Genomic DNA, 18,593 nt, shown 5'->3' on the forward strand with positions numbered 1-18,593 from the left:
CACTTGCCAGGGATGAGTCTGTCACCAGGGTCAGCACAGGGCGGGGAAGAGAGAAGAACCTGCTACTGGACCAATTGTGTTACAGCAGACACTGTTGAAAATTTGCAGCCATCTCCCCTGAGACCTGGATGGCCTTAGCCAGATTGCTGTGAAGTTGGGCCACCTGGAACTTCAGATTCCATTTCATAGCATGTGCCTTCTGGCATAGTCGACAAGAAGGATGCAAGAGGCTAAGACACCAAGAAGCTTCAGAGCTGTTCGGATTCAGATTCAGGACCTATCCTGAAACATCACGATCATAGCCTAAATGTCCTAATTGTTGCGGCAGAGGAAAAGCCCTGAACTCCACTGTGTCCAGTATGCCCTTATAAATCGAAGATTCTAGGAAAGAGTTAGGAGAGACTTTTGACATTGTTGGGTTCACTATCAACAACCAGAGATTCACCATTGTCTAGACCAGGTCTGCAACTGACAGTGGCATGCCCGCTTTCAACAGTCAATGATTGAGGTACAGGAATACTAATCACCCCGATCTAGGAAGATGAGCAGCAATCACTGTCAACACTTTGATGAACACCTGAGAGGCATGCAACAGACTGAAAATGATCCTGGCCCATCTTGAATCTTAGATGACATCTGTGGGACTGTAGAAAAGGTATATGAAAATACTTGTCCAGCCAAGGAAACTATTCGGCCACCCGGGTCCAGAGCAGAGAGGATCTGGGCCAGTGTGAGAATTTTGAGCTTGTCAGTCTGCAGGAAAGCAATCGGACTAAGACACCATACTTCTCCAAAACAAGTAAAGATTTACAACCCCTCCTCATTCCGAGTGGGAATCATCTTGATAGCACCCTTGGATAGAAACAAGTGTACCTCCTTTAACAGAAAGGACAGGCGCTTATCTAAAATTTGCTCTAGTGAGGAGGGAATAAAGGGAAGGGCAGAAAGAAAAGGCAGGGCATGCCCATTTTGAATAATCTGTAAAGACCCATCAATTGGACTTAATGAATCCCCCACCTGGGAGGAAATATTGAATCTTGCCCTCTGCTGGATGGGCATGCATGACTAAAGCCCACCAAAGTGGTTTGATGGGCACTCTAGAAGGCGAAGAAGACTAATGTGTCCGCTAGCTTGCACGCTATCATCCAGACCAACGTCCTCAAAAGGACTGGGGAATCTGCTTAAAATGCTCCAACGCAGTCTGTTTCACACCAAAAAGGCGGGACCCATCAAATAGCATATCCATAAGGGAGGCATGGAAATAGTTTAAGAATCCTGTGGTACGCATCCAGGAAACATACACTTGCCAAAAGCATCAATCCTCTTGGATTCCCTATGCGGAGTAGTAGAAATGAGTTTAGGTTCACCTTACTGGTTAAGGCCTGTACAATAAGACTCTTTAGTAGGGTGCCTGTATATTCACAGGGGAACAAGAACAAGGCTTCGACCAAGTGGCCAACAAAGTATCAGCTTTGTTAAAAGGAAACAAGGGTTCCTCGTAGACTCTGCGCAACTAAACACAACGCATGCATCGTTTATAATCAGACTCACTGTTTGTGTTTCTCCCTTTCTGGTTTACAAATTCTTGACTATGTTGAACTGTCATGTTCCATACAGGGCCTATTGTAGTGTTTCCTATGTTAGCCTGACTGTGCATGACACAGGCTGTGTTAGCTTTGCACACGTTAGTGCATGATCATGTTTGCTTCTGTGCCACATTAGATTTTCACACAGATCCTACAGTTGTTTTCTTGTTCTTTCTTTTCCTGTGATTTAGTCTGAACAGCAGACAAGGACAAACAAAAATGTGCCTAGTTATTATGTTGTGATCAGGCACTCGGACCTAGACACAACACGGAAATGCAGCTGTTTATGAACATGTGAAGCCTTGTCATGTAGGTATGCACATTCTGGCAGTCAGAGAAAGGTCAATTTTTCCAGAGAGAAGATCACAACTGTACGCGAGATGTAATACATTCATCTGTGTATGCTAAGGTACGGGGTCCCCTGCTAAACAGAGATCTTTGCTGTATAATTAGTTTTGCCTCTGTAGAAGGGGAGGGGATTAGGCAATACTGTCTTATAATACGTTAGGGCGTTTCATAATATACTGTTTGACAATGCACATAGTATTTTTGCTAGGCAGTTGTTTTCTAATTGTGGCACGTATACTGCATTTCAGAGCTCGATAGTTTAAATATTTCTATCTTCCTTCGTGTCTTACATATCTTTTTGTGGACGAGTGAGTGAGCGAAAGGGAGTGTCCTGTCACCACAATCCCAGAGAAGGGTCAGGAGTGTTGTGTACTGGGTGTGTCAAATGTTCTTCTGGTTATGAGTAAGGAGGGCAAGTGAGACACTATAGCTAGTCGGACTCTGGCTCATGGCACTGAGGTGGTATGGTGACCCAGTCCCTAACTACTGATATTCTATGGTCCCAAGCATAGCTCTTTTATGAGCAGCAAAACATTGTTACTACTTTGTGGATGTGTTCAAGTAAGTAAAAATGTAATTATCAGCCATGTACATGTGCAATTGCCAACGTATGTTGTACAAACCAGAAAAATCAAAAAAGATGGTTTAAAAGAAAAAAACAAAAAGGAAACAGGGGCTCAGAGATAACTGGCCATGGCTTCAAAATCTACTATAACGGTAGTCTTGCCACCATCTGAGGGTAGCTGCAATTCTAGTGCTAAAGCAATCTGCCGTAAGCCGCCGCATTTCGGATACGGAGACCGGGCCGGGGGAGGACTCTAACTCCCAGACTCCCTGGTCCCCTGCACCGTCACTTTTGCGCCCGGAGGTTCTTATTTGCATCACTGCAGCCCCGAGCAACCTGCCGTAAGCCCCCTCATTTCCCATAAGGAGACCGGGCCGGGGAGGACTAACTCCCAGTCACCCCGGTCCCATGCACCATCACTTTCGTGTTCGGAGGCACTTATTTGCATCACTGCGGCCTGCGGTGCGGGACGCACCTGGCGCGCCTGGTCCCGTACCACGCCCGGAGGAGGATGGGCTGGGCCACTTCCCTAATACCTGACTTTCGAGAAGCATGACAGTAAGACTCTGTCTCTGGCCTAGTGCCTCAGCTGGCCTCTGAACCTCCACTACAAATGAGGCACTTTCTTTTTTTGGTGGCCCAAGTGACGAGTCAAGCTATGTCTCAGGTGAGGTACCAAGCCCACTGGCAATTTGCAAATAGAGCATCATCTTCCCCATCATAATCACCATCAACATCTTGAGGTGATCCCTGCACTGGTACAGGATCAGGGTCAGAGTCAAAGAGATTATGAAGCCTCTGCTGGCAGATACAAAGGGACAGGGATATTGGGTTAGAGTCAGATTCTATGATGACCAGTTGCGCTTCCGTTTCATCATGCGGCATTAGTCATGTTGGAGCGGAAGTCGGTTCGGGTCTGACATTGAAGTCGGCACTGGGTCATTGTCTGTCAGCAGTGGTGCAGACCCCTGCATCAGGATAGCGGGGATCCTGGGGCCAAAGTAGAATTCTGTACCAGCTTTGGTACGGACCTGGTAATGGATCACAAGTGGGCAGACAGGCAAGGATTCACTGACGGCAATCTGACTGGAGTCCCTGTGGGTCTATGGGCCCAGAAGGCACACCAGGGGGAGTTGGAATCACACTGATGCAGAATGGTCTCCATGAAGGCCTCAATTTGCTGTGGGGTCGACAACAGCCCAGGAAATTTGGGACATGTCAGGACCAGCTGAGGAATCTGTTCAGTGGCTCTAGACCTCGTAGAGCTGTGACTGACATTGCAAAACACTCACACCTTCTCTTTGGAGTCAGGTTAATAAGATGTGGTTGGGTCCTACTTTGCTTTTTTATGCCTGCTCTTAGACGTTAACTTACCGGAGGACTTAAGAGTATGAAGTTAAGCGGTCGCCAGAACAGCCTCGGGACTGGGACTGAGTACGCAGTTTGGAGCGTGAGTAGGACCTAAGTATAGACTGCACAGTTTTCTTGTGTTCAGAGATGTACAACTGTCATATCTCAAGTCCAGGCACCGAAGACACACCTTGTGCAGGTCAAATTACTGACATCTGCTTCTAGCATCTTCGCAGCATGGCTTAAAACCTCATGTGGGGTTTACATCATTCCCTAGCACAATTGGCAAACTGTTTAGGACGCTGTCAGAAAACTGACAAAGTTTGGGGCAGAGCTCCAGAACCGAGTCTGAACGTACAGAAAGAAAGAAACTGAGGTCAGCATTTAGGGATGGCGCTTATAAGCTGCTCATTTCAATCACTTCAAGGACACTATGGAGTTCGTGTGGAACTGCACGACACCACCTAGAGGCACATTGGAGCACAGCTATATTAAAAGTTTTCAGAATCCAGTCTGGCGCCTGGTGAGAATTCTATGGTGACGAATCTGTGGTTAAAAGTAGACATCAGAAATACAGTACAATGGTGACACTTTTTAGTGATATATACTTGTAAACCAAGCAGAACATGACTAATTGGTCCACTGGTAACCAGTACAGTCTCCAATTCTACACACACACTGTTACACTTCATAAAAGTTGAGATCAGCCGAACAGCTGAATTCTGAACAAATTGCAGTTGGTCAATTTAAAAAGTTTGAACTTCCCCATCAATGAGTTAGCATAATCCAATTTGGCATTTCAGTGCTCCACCAGTTCCCTTATTATGCGTCTGATCTGTGAATAGGGTTACTTCTTCAGGCTGAAGAAGACAGCTGATCGCTGACCCTTTGCGTACCCAAAGACAGAGTCTAGAATCCCAGGGAATAAGGAAGTGACACCAAATAATTCTGGGGTTTGAGGGACTGTGTTGATAGCAAACACTCCATGAATAAATCCAAACAGGCCTCGGCCTTTGCTCCTTTTAATTTAAAGCCCATAAGATTAATCCATACAGACTCCACTCAGTTTTAGAAGGGTGAACTCATCCTGATAAATCGATCTTCTTCCTGCAACCCTCACTTCCTTGGTGAAGATGCACCTACAGGGCTGCTAAGCCGAATACCACCACATCTATTATTCTTATAGTTCTAACTAATACTTACTTTTTCCTCTTTGCCAGAACAAACCAATTTCATGATACATTTCGTTTTCCTCGTGGTCACTGCATGGTACATTGGTGTGAAAGAAGTGGTGTATGTCTTTACATTGTCTTTACCATGCTTGACCAATGCTTCCTCTGAAACACACAGAAAATAAAAAAAGCATTAAATGTTTTGAGCACTTCGTCTTTTCAACACATAGGAAAACAAGCATTTACAATGCAATGGTTTTGCCTTTGTTAAAGTTAGAGCTATTGGCATTGCTCTTGACATTATTTTTTTTAATGTTTTTTTAACATAAATAAATGGCATTGTCATTTACAATGCCACTAGCTTTATGTCTCGCAAATGACACACGCAGAGCCCCCCACACACACACACCCACACAGAGCCCCCCCCCACACACACCCACACAGTCTCCCACACACACAGCCACACAAAGCTTCCCACATACACAGCTACTCAGCCTTTCATCCTTACGAAGTTGATAAACCGCACAGCTTTAAGTTAGGAAACAACAAACAGCTTCCAGGTGTCAATAGCGCTAAGAGGCCTAACTGGGGTCAATACAGTGCTCTACAAATACACATTATGCGAAGCAAATACATTTCAAAATGTGTGAATTCACAATTAGAAACTGACCCTTTTGCTGTCCAGTGTTCAGTGCTGGCTGGAAATGAGGCCAAATGCATGGCCACAGTTTCGAATCCGAAGAGCCCACTCAGGATTTTATCCTTAACAGGTCGATAACATGCCTACCCTTGAGGTAGGAAACACTAAACATCTATAATGTGTCAATAGCGCTAGGGGGATACATTGGGGTCAACTTAGCGCTCTACAAATACACGCTATGTGAAGTAAAAATGTCGAATTTGTGAATGTATCACTAGTGTCTACTGTTTTCCAGTGGTCCATGCTGGATGTGAAGCAGGACATGTGCACCCCCCACCCCCAACTCATACAACACGAGACCGAGACGTGTCACCTCGCTTGTTACAACAATCTTCTCACTGTAGATTAGCACGAAAATGCGCTAAACATGCGGTAATCGTGGTGGTAACGCACGTTATCAATTACCTCATCACGTCGCAAAAATGTCAGCATTACCAGCAACAGAAAGTGGCTGTAAAATGAAATACTCCACGCATAAATGCGGAAACTTGCATTGTTTATGATTGCTGCTTTTCATTCACCAGTCACGTGGGAGAAGGCTAAAGCAGGGTTAATAACGCTAAGCACACATTTCACCTTATGTAGTATCTATAAACGAGGACGCACATATTTAAAACAGTAGTCTATCGTTGAGATAGCGCAACTCGGTCGCTGAGGGTTCTAGGCGCTTTTACAGGCACTTTGAGTGCAGAAGTCAACAGAAAAAATTAACTAAACTGCTGTAAGCAAATGAGACTGCTTTGTTCAATTTTGCTTTGACACTTTAAAGTTGGTTTTCATTGACATTTGAACGGCTGGACCCTTGTTCCGTATTTTTCAAATCAAGTGTGAGAAGTAACGCTGCCGCCAGACCACTTCTGAAAGGGCCTGTGACTAGTTGATCAAAGCCGCTAGTTTCCAAGCAGTCACCTGAAGGATGCACGTTACAAGGATGAGAGCACAGTCCCGATTTCGACTAAAGAAACTTGACACATTAAAACCTTGCCGTTCTGTTTTTTAAGGCCCGTTTTCTCCAAAACAGTTTTATTAGCAGGACATTGATGAAACTTAGACTGAAATGCTTTGAAACGTACTAAAAATAGTAAAAACCGAAACGATAAATTAGACAAAAAAATATATATTATTGTTTATTTATTTGTCGTGGGTGTGGCGAATTCGCCGCTTCTCGTGAGGGTTTAGGACGCCTCTTTGTCAATGGCGTGTGCCCCTTTAGCCTGCGGCCTAGATGTGTTAAAGGGAGGCTGGGTTTGCGCATCTGCAGCTCTGCACCTCCTGCTGGTTTTCATCCCGTGGCGCAATCTCTGCAGACAAAGGTCGGCGAGGGCGGCGCGCGCTGGCAGTGCGGACTAGCAGCAGCCTCCGGCCTCCACAAGCAGCCCAGAGGGTCGCGAGCACCAGCCTCCATGCCCAGTGCGTGAGACCCAGTAACCAGGCCCAGCTCACATAACCAGTGCCCGACTCATGTATAAACTGTCTGCCGCCGTTACCAAGCACCCATAACCAAACCTCTGCCTATATCACCAGCCCTCTTAACCAGTTCCAGGCTCCGTAACAATCCCAAACCCACGTAACCAGACACCGACCTTCATATATAACCAGCCCCCGTTACCAGCCTCCCATGGCCAGACCCCTGCCTATACAACCAACACACAAACAGTCCTCTTAACCAGCTCCCCGTAACCAACTTAAACAAGGTACACCTGGAGCCCCCCCAGCCCTTGCAAACTCACCGGGCTGTTCAACGAGGCCCTGGCCGGACCAATGGCCGCGAGGCCCCGTGATGACGCTGCGGGGCTCTGTGGCAGTGGAATCAATGGCGGCACACATGAACAGCGGGAGGGCGGGAACGGTGCGAGTTCAGCGGGAGGGGGGCGTTGGCAGTGCGGACTAGCAGCAGCCTCCGGCCTCCACAAGCAGCCCAGAGGGTCACGAGCACCAGCCTCCATGGAATCAATGGCGGCACACATGAACAGCGGGAGGGCGGGGCGGGAACGGTGCGAGTTCAGCGGGAGGGAGACTTAATCTTTGTCTACACAGAATCACAGCGGGACCTGGCCACGGGCAGCGGAAACATTTACGGCCGGAAACACGGGGGGGGGGGGGAGGGGCGGGAACGGGGCACACACGGGCAGCGGGAGGGGGGCGGGATATCAAATAAAAATGCAGAGCACTGACCTGGACTTCGTGGAGCAAAGAGAAGTCGACGGGCCCCGGCGCCATCTTCGGCGGAATGAGAGAACACGCCCTGACAACAACAAAAAAAAAAAAAGAACACGCCCACCGCCGAGATGAGCGCACAGAGGGGCGGAGAGGGAAAAAATCACGGGAACGCCCCCGAATCTGGTCTGGCCTTTGACGGACAGATCCGGCTCCCAATGGCTAGCCTCCATTTATGGAGCTAGCCAATGGGAGGAGGGGGCGAGGAGGGGGCGGGATACCCGACCCAACAGAGAAACATAAGGATTTTGCTAGCGCATGCGTACTTCGTACGCATTGCCAGCAAAACCTAAAAACGGGTGTATCGTCGGGAGACAGAGACACGCCCTCCAAGGATAAAGCCAGAGGCACAAAACAAGTTCTTAATATTTGCATGGGATGGCAGTACATTAGAAAAAGAGGTCCCGCATTAGAAACAACTCTAGTTCTGCACAACCAAAAGTTAACACTCATGAGCAAGTAGGCACATAGAGAATGAGGACGAATGAAGACAAGGGTACACACCACCAATGAACAAGGCAGCAAGGAAATACACACTAGAGTGATAATGATATTAAAACTCTCAGAAGTCATTCAACACAAATTAACTGAGTGTACAGAGAGAGACATGGACTGACCCACATAATCCATGACAAAATTCCTCAATTAAATATAAGTTAGCTGAGCCAAGCTACCAACTGAAAAAGTTCTGTTAAAGGTAGCAACCATTGTGCTACAGAGGTATAGCTAAGCCTCCAGTCAGTTACCATGCAGAATTTCTATGCACTTGCTTCCTATTATTTGCACAGTATTACAATGCTAATCTCTTTAGAAATTGCTTACATCACATCACATCGACTATGTTACAAAACCATGGAGATTTAAGACTCAGGTGAGAGTGGCAGATTGAAACTAATGTTTATTACACTTTACAAACGAATTTTGGTAGTATCGCATGGAACTTTGTGGAGTTTATTTTCTGGTAATAAACTACCAGGGAAAGGGTGTTTGCAAAGGAGCCCAGATGGCACGCAGTACCAGCTTACATGGAGGCTGTTACACCTGTAGCAGTTTCCTTGTTTTGACAGACTGGACCGGCCTCAGCAGGGCAGTACAGCCTATTACTATGCCAGAAGTAGATCTGTTTATTCTGCTGTGCTCTGGCTATTTGTGGGCTTAGATGTATGCTGACGCATAATGGCTTCCTGTTTAAGTTTAAGGCTGCTCTCTCAAACAAAGATGGCTTTCTAGTGGGCATATTAAGTACTTAAGTTCATCTGTACTGTAAGTTCAGACACCAACAAATGGCAATGCAGAATGCATCACCTTGATCAACGTGTCACGAGCCTTTGCAACAGTTCTGCAATCCTTGAGCTGCTCTGGCGCTTCCTCTTAAGGATAAGAAACCACTGAGGGCATCACTTAATTCCTTGGCTTTCATTTAATAACCAAAAGCTTTATGCAAGTTATTTTTAAGATCATCAACTGAGCTATTTGTACTAAAGTACTAAATTACAATAGCAGGTGAAAGGAAAGCACGCATTCTTTTCCCGGCAACAGAGACAACTCCTAGGCATATTCACAAATGTAACATTTATTTTCCATCAGAGTCCAGTAGGTGGTAGTCCAAAGCTTCCCTGGTAGCCCAGATGAATCATGGAAATAGATACTGATCCATTAAGTACAGGTCAGACTAGTACCACTGTATTTGTAAAGTTGCACATTTTATTTACCGTCATATTTTATGGCAGGGCAAATCCTTTGGTAGGGCAAATCCTATGTGCTTGCCACCACAGTTTGGTCTCCTGTTTTGTTACAGTATGATCAAGTTGAATACACACAGTTTGTACCACATAGTGCATACTTCATGGCAAAGTGATAATCAGGACACAGAAGCGAACACACTTATTAACTGGAAAATTTAATTGCTGGGCGCGATGTGACATTAAACATTTTTCTCTTTGATGGTGTTCGGCTCTCGTAAGTGGTAACATACCTTCAGTGAGTCCCACAGTTCCAATTGGTGGGTGGCTGAATACCACAGTAGGAATGTTGCTGTAGTCTAGTTTTGAATCCTCTTGACCCTCAAACAGCCTCTGTGCTAACTTTCTTCCTGCAGCTATGGCCACTGAAACCAACATGACGAAAATTAATATAAAACACTTAAGAAACTCTGGTCACAATTTAGTTTTACTTTGTAAAGAATGTACTAACCCTTGGTTTGATTTACACACATGGATACATGTATATAAATATTGATTGGCTTGAACATGGTAAAGTGAAAATTTCCATCTTAAAGTTATGTGAATTACATGTTGCATCCTGTGGAATGTTTGTGATTGGAAGAGGTAAAGAGGTGTGTGTGCGTGTGGTTGGTGTGTGTGTGGTGTGTGTGTGTGTGTGTGTGTGGGTGTGTGTGGGTGTGTGTGTGTGTATGTTTTAATGCACGACACACAAATGTAATGAGGATCTAGGACGTTTCCAGGAAGCGAATGGCTTTGTGTAACGTACTGTAGTGAGTTCTGAAATGCAGTATTTTTCAAATTTTTAGGGACAAATGTGATAACATTCATCAATAATTGCAACATGAGGTTCATGCAAGGTAAACTGTGGGAAGTTGTTAGGTGTATGGCAATTAGGTTCTTGAGGTAGCGCACAGTGCACATGTGTAACCGGGGTCAGCTGTCATGCCCCGAAGAGGGGTCCTCAATAATGATGTCCGACCCCCCCCTTTTATCTCCGCAGCCTAGACAACCCCTCGGAGGACCTGGACCCGAGATATACTCCTGTGACGAGGAAGATGATGGCGACTGGGGGCCCTTTAAATGGACAAGCAGCTTGATGGAGGAGGAGTCGTCTCACCTGTATAAGGGAGGAGCGGACGATCAAGCGGGGTGTTTCTACACCGGAGGAGCGGACAGTGTGGCAGAGAGCGGAGAGGCGGGAAGCAGCGAGGAGAACTGGAGGAGAGGAGCGAGGCGTAGAGAAGACGAGAGTACAGCGGACGGCGAGAGGAATGAGAGCCGAGGACGGGGACCCGAGGAGGAATCCACCGACTCAGCGGAGACCGAAAGGAGCATCGGAAAAGCAGGAAGCCGATCTGCACGACCAGCTGAGCCCGGAGGCCAACACCACGAGCCGCCCAGCCATACGCCAGGAGGGGTACGGCTCCTCGAGGTACGTGAGCGCTTCCTGGGGTGGTGGAGGAGAAAGGGAAGGGGGACACCTTAGCCGCTAAGAGTACTGTTCCTGTTGTGGTACCCGTCCCCTCACTTGTACCGTCACAAGCACTACCTAAGTATCTTCAGAGCACCGGGTGCATCCCTCACTTCCCCGCTCCCTGGCTAGGTACACAAACGGAATCGCTAATTGAAATACTTACGTGTCTTCTCTTTTCTGCATGTACCCCGGCGAACGGCGAGAGCGGTCAGAACGGAGCCTCCGGCGCCCAGCAGAAGGCGGAGTCCCCTCCGTAGAGAAGAAGAAGTTCGGCGGAAGACCCGACGAGAGAGAAGCAGATCCCCACGGAGAGGAGCCACAAGGAAAACCTGTACTGACTCACTACTTGCTAAAATAAACCTTGCTACTACAAAGACCCGCCTATTGCCTCTTCCTGTCCCCGCCGTTACAACATGCTACATCACTGATGAGGCAAATCACATGGTATTCCATTCCAGTGATGAATAGAGCTCTTTGGACTTAAGGAGAAACAAGGGTCCTTCGTATATCTAGAATCAATGTAGGGATAAGACATAGGCCACAATGGGAACTATATTTGTCCACTGTCCAGCCGGACAGGGTATTTTATTTTTCAATCAAATGAAAACACATAAAGGAATGTTAGTAAGGCACAGTCCTGTACCATACTGGGGACACACAAGGAAGGGAATTTTCCAGGCAAGGAAGAGCATTATTGGCCACTTTTAAATCAGTGTTAGTTTTAAGTAATGCCAAACAAGTGCTAGACACAACAATATTCACACATAATAGTCAGGTTGTGAAAACACTTATAAAAAGTCGACGTTTCGATCCCTTATGCTCTAATATGTGGGATCATCATCAGGACTGACAATTGAACATTTGCCTGCCTGGCATAATCATTTTACAACCGCCCTGATCGGCGAGTTGTAGCCCAGGGATTCTGAGGATTGTTATGTTGAGGGATTGTCTGGTATGGCAACCTCCTACTGCAGGGAGTCAATCTAGGCTGAATTCCAGCGGCATTTGAGCAATATCTGATCGACCATTGGAGTCTTGAAGAGTACTCAATTACTCGGAGGTGTGCCCGGGACCGTGAACCCGTGGAGATCTTAGGAGTACGATGACTCCGTGGTGTTCCAAGGAACAGTGCCCGTTCGTATTCTGCAGGATCGCAGTTACGCAGTTAGAGCTCTTTGGACATCACATGACTAAAAGTTTAACACTTTGCTATATTGATCAGGTATGCAGGGGGAACACATATGCAGGGGGAACACAAATGCAGAGGGAACACAAATGCAGACACCCAATGAAGTATCAATGAAGCAAAGATTACTGGCATGTGCCTTGCTACAAGAAGATATTGTGCCATGCAGCATTTGTCTCCAAAGTTGTACTGAGATGGATTGGTGGTCAAAGGACAGGTCTGCTGTAGTACACCTTTCAATTACACAAACGGCATGGTGACACCTTGTACCTCAGGCCCTGAATCAACCTGGGGATGCGTAGAGTGGTCCAACAAGTGCATGCAAGCACGGTACACATAATACACTTTTGCACTGATCATATGAAAATGAAGGTGTTAGATTTGGGCTCACAGTGTACTATTGGTCCTGGAAATCTGTACAAATGTCATATTAAATGTATTGATAGAACTTGATTACAACTCAGATCATACAGAGAAAACAAGATTACAAAGGATGTATATTTTTGGGTCAGTACAGCATATGGTGGGAGAAGCGTTAGGGCCTAAATATGTTTGTTGCAGAATGGAGAACTGTAAACCTTGGGAGGAGAATATAACAAAGAAATTTGAAGAAAAGTGTTCATCACTGTGTGGCATCGCAGTCGTTACTTTAGTTATCTTAGTGAGAACAACAACATAAATGTGCAACTTTCTTCTGTCCCATCCTGCAGCTTCCAAGTTTGGTGCACGGTACAGATGGTACCGCAGGGCAAGTGAAAACAGAGGGTGCAAGGTACTGCAGCAATATTAACTTTCACACCAGCAGCTTAGGTCTAGTAAAGCATTTCACTGTGCTGCCCCTCGTGCAGTCAGAACTACTGTTTGTAATGTTTTCAAAAGGGTTTTAACATCCAGTTTCATTCAAATTCTAGTACCACCACTTGGGGCAGATATGTTTTCAGTGACTCGCAGAGAGCCAAGTGCGGGGAGGTCATTGAATGTGAAACTGAAAGCAGCCAGAACCTAAAGGCAGCCTTCTTTGAAACGGATTAGTGCTCAAAGTGCAGCACACGAGCACAGAGCTTAACAGGAGAGGTACTATAGGAAAGGGGAGGATCTTTCCCTTCCAGCATTATCTCTCTAGTGGATCTGTGCTCGTAGGTCACCACCGGATGGTAATGCTCAGACTCCCGCACCACACACCCATCAGGGAAACTGAAGGGGAGGGCAGTCCCCAAGCCTGGCCAATTGTTCCACCTTCCTACTGAGGGGGCAATATAGTGTTCTGCCATCTTGGGAGGCACATTTGGAAGGATTGTCCCCAATCTACAGACCCAGATGAGGCCAAAGGACACTAGATACCTGAGTGTGTTTTTCAGATTCGGTGGGGTGGCGGACACATCGTGGCATTGGGATACACTCCCCATCCTAGGAATTCATCCAATATTTCTGCCTCTCAGAGAAGGAGCAGATTAGGACCATAATGTGGCCACTCTCCGGGGCTGAAAGCCCACTAGGACACCAGGGATGAAACTTTTTAAAGAAGTGGATGGTGGTGGCTCTGCTTTCAGTCATTGGGTAATTTCCCTTTTCCAATCCCAGGGGCTAACAAAGTCTTTCTGCTGTGCCCCCCATCCCAACCCGCCTTGAGGGGGGGATGGGAAATTTGGAAGGTTTTTTGTCACCGCAGCAACTAGACATCAAGGAGTACTTTTTGTAACGAATGTGGTGTGCTTAGGTCTGTCTCATGATTCGGAAAGATCACTAGACCTCCAGGAATTGCATTGTTTTAAAAAAAAAATTAAGGGTCGATTGTGGGCCAGCTTTTCCACGCATTGGACAGCACCCTTAGCACCACCACAAGGGCAAACACAGTCACCTGCTCCACATGCCTCCCCCTATTGCCATGGGGCAGATTTCGAAATTTACACTGAATTTACCCATCCCAGGTGGAGAGAAAGCCCACTATGTGCCAGGAAGTGTTGTTTAATAATCAACTGGATGGAGGACCAGCCCGTCATGGCACCAGACTGCAACCCCCACTCTAAGAAAACATTCAGTCTTGCAGCACAGAGGGTTTATCATCTCCCTGGCATCCAATATTTCATAACTGCTACAAAATAAATACCACAGTTTCTCTCATTTTCACTGGGGTATAACTGCTGCATTTGAGCTCAGGGTCGGCCGGTACTTGGAAAACACTAACAACCCTGGGTATTTCTGAAGTCTCAAGAGCCAAGGGAATCCAGGGGGTGTGGTTCGCAGAGATCCTAGTATGTTCTTTAGACATTCACAGGCCCTTCTGTGTAAAACTATAGCTAAACAAAACCCAATATCCTCTCGCTTTCCAGGTGGAATAGCTGCAGTAAATGGACCTTGGGTTGGCTGGCACCCAAGAAACCCAGCTGATCCTTGGCATTTCTGAAATCTAGAGACATAAGGGAATTAACAGTGGGGGTTTTGGTTGAATCACAGCACATTTTCTTGCTTGGAATGCCCTGCAAATATCAATGACAAGAACATAAAGGCAATATACCCTCATCCGTGCGACTGGAATCAAGGAAACTTCCAGCTAATGCCAAAAGTAACAATATCCTGCATACACCACCGAGCTGTGACAAGAGAGAAAGAATCACTTGCAAATTCGCAGGCATTTTGGAAAGTGGCAAGAAATTAAAGTGACTTAGAAAAAGAAGTAAGCAGAGCAAACCTCTGCTGATGTTGCAAGTACAATGGAGCAACAAACCACAGTATGCCAGACCTTTCAGGATAAGACTTAAAAAATGTACATTCGCTGTGTGAACATGGATTCATTAGATCTAAATGGAACTGGTCTACATATCCTGAAAATCTGGCATGGATTAGACCCGTCTAGTCCTATGCTATCCACCCGTTTTCAATTGACAGATTTTTATTTCACAATTGAAAATGCTTACAATTTAATTAAAGCTAGATTTTAAGGTGTGTAATGGTTTTAATGAAAACATTTATATTTTGAACAAACTGAAAATATTTAATTACAAGTTAAATCACTGTTGCTTGTTGGCGATAGTGAGGCATGCAATAAAAAGAAACGATGACATTACTGTTTGTTTTCGGCAATGAAACTGAAAATTATCAATCTGTTCCATTGGCGAAAAGGATAAGGAACCATTCTATGCACATTTGCTTTTTATCAATTCCTTTATTGGAATTAAGACATTCGTGGACACTGTCCAGAAGCCAGAAGAAACGTTATTGATTATGCAGTGCCTGATAGACTCATTAATTTATATTCTGCTCCTGTTCTTATTGGCTGAATGAAGAAAATGGCTTAGGCCTCTATTCGATATAACGTTCTGTCGCCAACAAGCCTTACCAGCAATTTGATTTGTATTCAGTAGCGAAGTCTTACAAATCACTGCTGGCTTAGTTACATTTACAGAAGCAGCTCTGCACCATTGTTACTAGATAAGGGTGTTATTTTAACATTAGTTAATTCACCTTCTCACTGAAATAGTACTTCAAAGAGTTTTATCTGTGGGAATAATTTATTTATTGATGGGTGTTCAACTAACAACTGATATCAAATTCCCTCTTAGTATTTTTTTAATTTAATACACATACAGTGTCACATTTTCACCTTCTGAAACTGATGTGTTTTATATTCTGTTTCAATTTTTATTTATTCTTTTATTTTTTACATTTAGGTTTGTGCTTTCAATTAATCAACAATAAACTAATTGACAGGTATGTTAGTTAATTAAAAGAGGAGTTGAGGGATGATAAAGAAATTAGTAATTGATTAAGTTGTAACTGGACAAAAAAGCAAATAAGGATTCAGGAAGCATATATAATAGAGTGTTGGTATGTTGAATGTATACCTATATATAATCTTCCCATTCTGAACAAACAAATAACAGACCTACCTTTGTATTTTAAGGGAAGACATTAAAAAGTTACTTCTACAACAGGTAACAAAACAGAAGATATTCAACAGCTGATGTAAAGTTAAGCCTATGACCTAAAGATGGAAAGCACCTCAGAACATATTTCCTCTCACCTGGAGTGAGAAGGGCTCTCCCACATACATCACCAACAGCATAGATGCCCTTTCGACTAGTATTCTGGAACTCATCAACTACAATGTGGCCCTTTTCATCCAGCTGAAGACTCTGTGAGAGAAAAAAGTGGTAAGTGAGTTTCACTCCCCAAAAGAAGAACGAGAAACATGTGGAAATATCTAATGTAGTATTAAATGTTAGTAATGGAATTTATTTGAAAGTAACTGAGTCATTATGTCAGCCCTTTTCCAGGTCACAAGGCAAGTAGTAGTCAGGTCGTCTTTCCTCATATATGACGAAGAAAGGTGGTGTATATAACCATTTATAGGTATGAGATTAATTGCAGGAATAGAAAAACATGCCTTGTATTAATAAAAAAGTCCTTGGTTCGCCGGGCCCACTTCATCGCCATCTAATGCAACAACACCGCACACGCCCTCTTGCACCAAGAACACATGACCCACAAGCAAATCATGGGTGCACTGCCATATTTCCCGTATTAGTAATACAGTACCGCCTGCCTGTCGTTGCCAAGGGGGTGGGGGAGGGGTTAGATAAGGGGGAATCCAGATTCCCTATTTTGGTTGTCGATTTTGGTATATTGTTTTTCATGACAGATCCTATTTTAAAAAATGCACTGCTGTTTCAAAACAAAAGAAACTATGCTCATGGGTAGTGAGGTCGATAAAAATAAGTATTCTCATATCAATAACTCAGTATAACAAGCATTTGCAATGCAATAGGTCTCGCAGTTATTAGAGTTTGAGCTATTGGCTTAGTAAATGGCAATGCCTTTTATTTACGTGTTGGTTTTTAAAACAAATGAAAGGCATTGTCATTTACAATGGCAATAGCTTAAACTTTCGCAAATGCGAGACCTATTGCATTGCAAATGGTTGTTGGAGTAGGTAAAGAGTATGTAAAATAATGCTTTGGTAATCATGAATCCTTTTGTGGATCGGTCCCAGTGTAATTGTAACTGCATTTATATAGCGCTTACTACCCCATACGAGGTGTCAAAGCACTTTTCGGCGAGTAGCACATTAGTGTTGAATTTGTATAGGGAAATATGAAATTAATTTGAGCACCGGACATGGAAGTCTGTTATTTGAGTTGAAAAGGATTGTGGAGGGATAGAAGGGATGGGTTGCATTTATATAGCGCTTGGTACCCCTGATGAGGCATCAAAAGTGCTTTTGGAGTAGGAAATGCTGCTCATTTCCCGTTTGTTTAGTACTGCATGGTTGCCTGGCAGTGCAGTTCAGCAGGGGTGTGCCCGCCTGCCTCTGAGGTTCTAGTGGCATTCTTTTCTCACCTCTCTCTGCTCAAAGCACCCACCCCACATGTGGCTTCTGAAGACACACCTGCATCCAGCTGGCCCGAGCGCCCCACAATCTTGTTTTTAATCCTATATGAAGCGCGTTGAGTTCATGGTGCTCGCCATGAATTCCTTAAATAAGAGAAGAGGCAGGGGTGGGGGAGGGCCCGAGACAGCGTTGGATTGGTAACAGGCATTCGGGCAATGCCCGAGGGGGCGGTGTCCGAGTGCTGCTGTGGGCTGCTTTTTTTCCGCAGTCTGGGGGGCTATTTGGGCGTCGTCTCTATGGTTCGAATACAGCCAGCGGCCAATTGGGAGTCTGAGTAGCCTTTCTAGAGGCGGACGGGCGCTCATTACCTCCGTTTAGCAGAGGTGTCACTCCCTTTGTCTTGCTGGCCGGCCCATTAATGTGTGCACATACTGAGCGGGGGCAGGGGGGGCGGAGCTTGCCAGCGTCGATGGTGGACGCTTGAGCGCCGAGCTCCGCTACATCACCCGCTCTATCTGGCATTTATCCTTAAATAACGCCACCCACGAAACCCCGAAGACGGCTCGCGACCCCTGCGCACTGCTGACACGGTTGGCGGTTGGTGCGGGAACATTCTGGCGGCCCGGGCAGGAGCGGCGCACAGTCGAGAACTCGGCAGCGGAGGCCGCAAAGCCCCGGACCTGCGTAGTGCCGTGCCCGGCTTGAGTCTTCTGACGTGCAGCTTGAACCTTACAACGGGACCGGGAGTTGCCGCGAGCCCGTAAGTGAACTGCGACTTCTGCAAGCTGGGGCACGGATGATAGCAGCGGTGAGTGAGGGAGCCCCCGGGAGCTGCGGACATTTAGGGGAGCGCCCTGATTTGACCCCGACTGCCCGGAACTCGGCAGAGAGCTGGCGGCATAGCTGGTATACGGAGCCTGGGAAACAGCACACGGCACCGGG

At 45.8% G+C, this 18,593-nt stretch overlaps 1 protein-coding gene across 3 annotated transcripts in view; it reads right to left on the reverse strand.

Annotated features, from left to right (window-relative positions):
• Positions 1 to 18,593, reverse strand: part of GSR (glutathione-disulfide reductase) — a 203,972-nt gene that overhangs the window by 13,515 nt on the left and 171,864 nt on the right. For all 3 annotated transcript variants that reach the window (XM_078676503.1, XM_078676504.1, XM_078676505.1), the window contains 3 exons: positions 16,344 to 16,455; positions 9,914 to 10,045; positions 5,053 to 5,186 (listed from right to left, as the gene is read on the reverse strand). In XM_078676503.1, the coding sequence (XP_078532629.1) occupies positions 5,053 to 5,186; positions 9,914 to 10,045; positions 16,344 to 16,455 (378 nt within the window). The remainder of the gene's footprint in view (positions 1 to 5,052; positions 5,187 to 9,913; positions 10,046 to 16,343; positions 16,456 to 18,593) is intronic.

The sequence above is a fragment of the Lissotriton helveticus genome, chromosome 2_1 (genome assembly GCF_964261635.1).
Source record: "Lissotriton helveticus chromosome 2_1, aLisHel1.1, whole genome shotgun sequence".
In the NCBI taxonomy this organism is placed as follows: Eukaryota; Metazoa; Chordata; class Amphibia; order Caudata; family Salamandridae; genus Lissotriton; species Lissotriton helveticus.